Source organism: Mus pahari, chromosome 6 (assembly GCF_900095145.1).
Source record: "Mus pahari chromosome 6, PAHARI_EIJ_v1.1, whole genome shotgun sequence".
Lineage (NCBI taxonomy): Eukaryota > Metazoa > Chordata > Mammalia > Rodentia > Muridae > Mus > Mus pahari.
This window is the reverse complement of record NC_034595.1, coordinates 40746134-40747804: the sequence shown is the minus strand read 5'-3', so window position 1 is coordinate 40747804 and position 1671 is coordinate 40746134. Positions and strand designations below refer to the sequence as shown.

The window sequence follows — 1671 nt, the reverse complement described above, 5'->3', positions numbered from 1 at the left end:
AATTTATTTGAATGCAAAATAAGTTAATTGCAAATGACAATTTGGTAAATTAAAAATATAAAACCAAAAGATTTAACATAAATACCTTAAATTATATTAATAGCAGAATAAATAAATAAATAAATAAATAAATAAATAAATAAATAAATAAGGACATATGGATGCAGATACAAAAATGGTTACACATGATGAAAATAATTGCTCAATATTGCTGCAGCATCTAGGTAGGTTAATTGTATTCATACTGAAAGTAATGAGAGTTTTAAAAGGGGAGCTTATATAGTGAGATGCAGTGTTCTAGTCCAGAAGAGTCTGCTCCACCCTTTGTCTCAGGACTCACTCCTTCTCCTCACTCAGTCTTGCCAGCAAGTTAGCTGAGAAAGACAGGGCTCTCCAGACTTCTGCTCTGACCACTTCCCAGGCACAGGCACTGTGTTTCTTCTCTCTCAGGTACACAGTGATTCTGTGGAAGTATTTCCTCACAGCCATCAGAGAATCTTCCTGGATCCAGAGAGATTCCTGCATCCCAACCTGCTGCATCAGACAGCCTTGCAGGTCATTGAGCTGCTGGTGGATGTCATTGCAGAATGAGTCTAGGAGGGTTGCATTCCAAGCTGCAGATGACTCCTTTGATGTGAAGATGTTGAGGACTTGCTGGGTCAGCTCACTCAGGACAGGGATGGCTTGAGCTTCCTGGATCTGCTGGGCATCCACCTTCTCCTGGGGGAATTCAAACTCTTTCCTGTCCTTCAGGCAGGAGAGGGGGGAGAGTCTCCTCATTTGTGCCAGGAGGATTAAAGCTCTCTTGTTCCTGAGGTTATGACTCTGAAGCAGGTCACATCCTAGAGAGCAGGTTGACCAGTAGCTCATCACCACCAGGACCATCAGGAAAGCACAGAGCCTTGCCATGGTNAATGTTGCCAATGCTTCTGGTCTTCTGGGCTGTTTGGTCCTGATCCTTCTCCTCTAGGTTCTCTGAAGACCATCCTGGGTGGATGTGTCTTAAATAGGGCAAACACTAGTTTTTACTTTCTGAATNCCCTTCCATCACTTTCCAATTGTCTTTTCACTTTCTTTAACTCATTCTCCACTTGTGTTTGGGCATTTTTTCTAACCCATTGAGATCTTCATTATTGCTTCCTCTTTCACTGCTCCACACCCAAAGCTAGTTTTGAAGGCTTTTCTTCCTAATTTGAATTTTCATTAACTGCACCAATAAACTGTCTTTGTAATTTACATATTGATTGTAAATCAAAATTTCCTGTAATATATTCTCTAAACATTAACTATATTGAATTAACAATTTTTGTTTTATTTGTATTGTTTACAAAGTATAAATAATAATGCAAGGTATTGTTGCAAGTGTCTCTCAATTAATATACATTGAAGTAAAAGTACAATTTAAAATATTTAGAGTCCACTCGGCAGTGGTAGTGCACACCTTTAATCCTAGCACTTGGGAGGCAGAGGCAGGCAGAATTCTGAGTTCCAGTCCAGCCTGGTATACAAACTGTGTTCCAGGACAGCCAGGGCTAGACAAAACAACTCTGCCTCAATAAAAAAAAAATTAAGTCCTAAAATTGGGTTTTTCTAGTTGTCTTCATTTATTTAAAATTTAATTTAATAATCAATGCATGTTAGCTATTTAGCTGATGATTTTAGGGCCATCGG

The 1671-nt window shown here is 39.1% G+C and overlaps 1 protein-coding gene across 1 annotated transcript; it reads right to left on the bottom strand.

The window, feature by feature from the left end:
* Positions 1–336: 336 nt before the first annotated feature.
* On the bottom strand, positions 337–909 carry LOC110323427 (interferon alpha-7-like). Its single transcript, XM_021200642.1, has one exon. It carries the CDS (start codon positions 907–909, stop codon positions 337–339), a length of 573 nt encoding a protein of 190 aa, XP_021056301.1.
* Positions 910–1671: the final 762 nt, after the last annotated feature.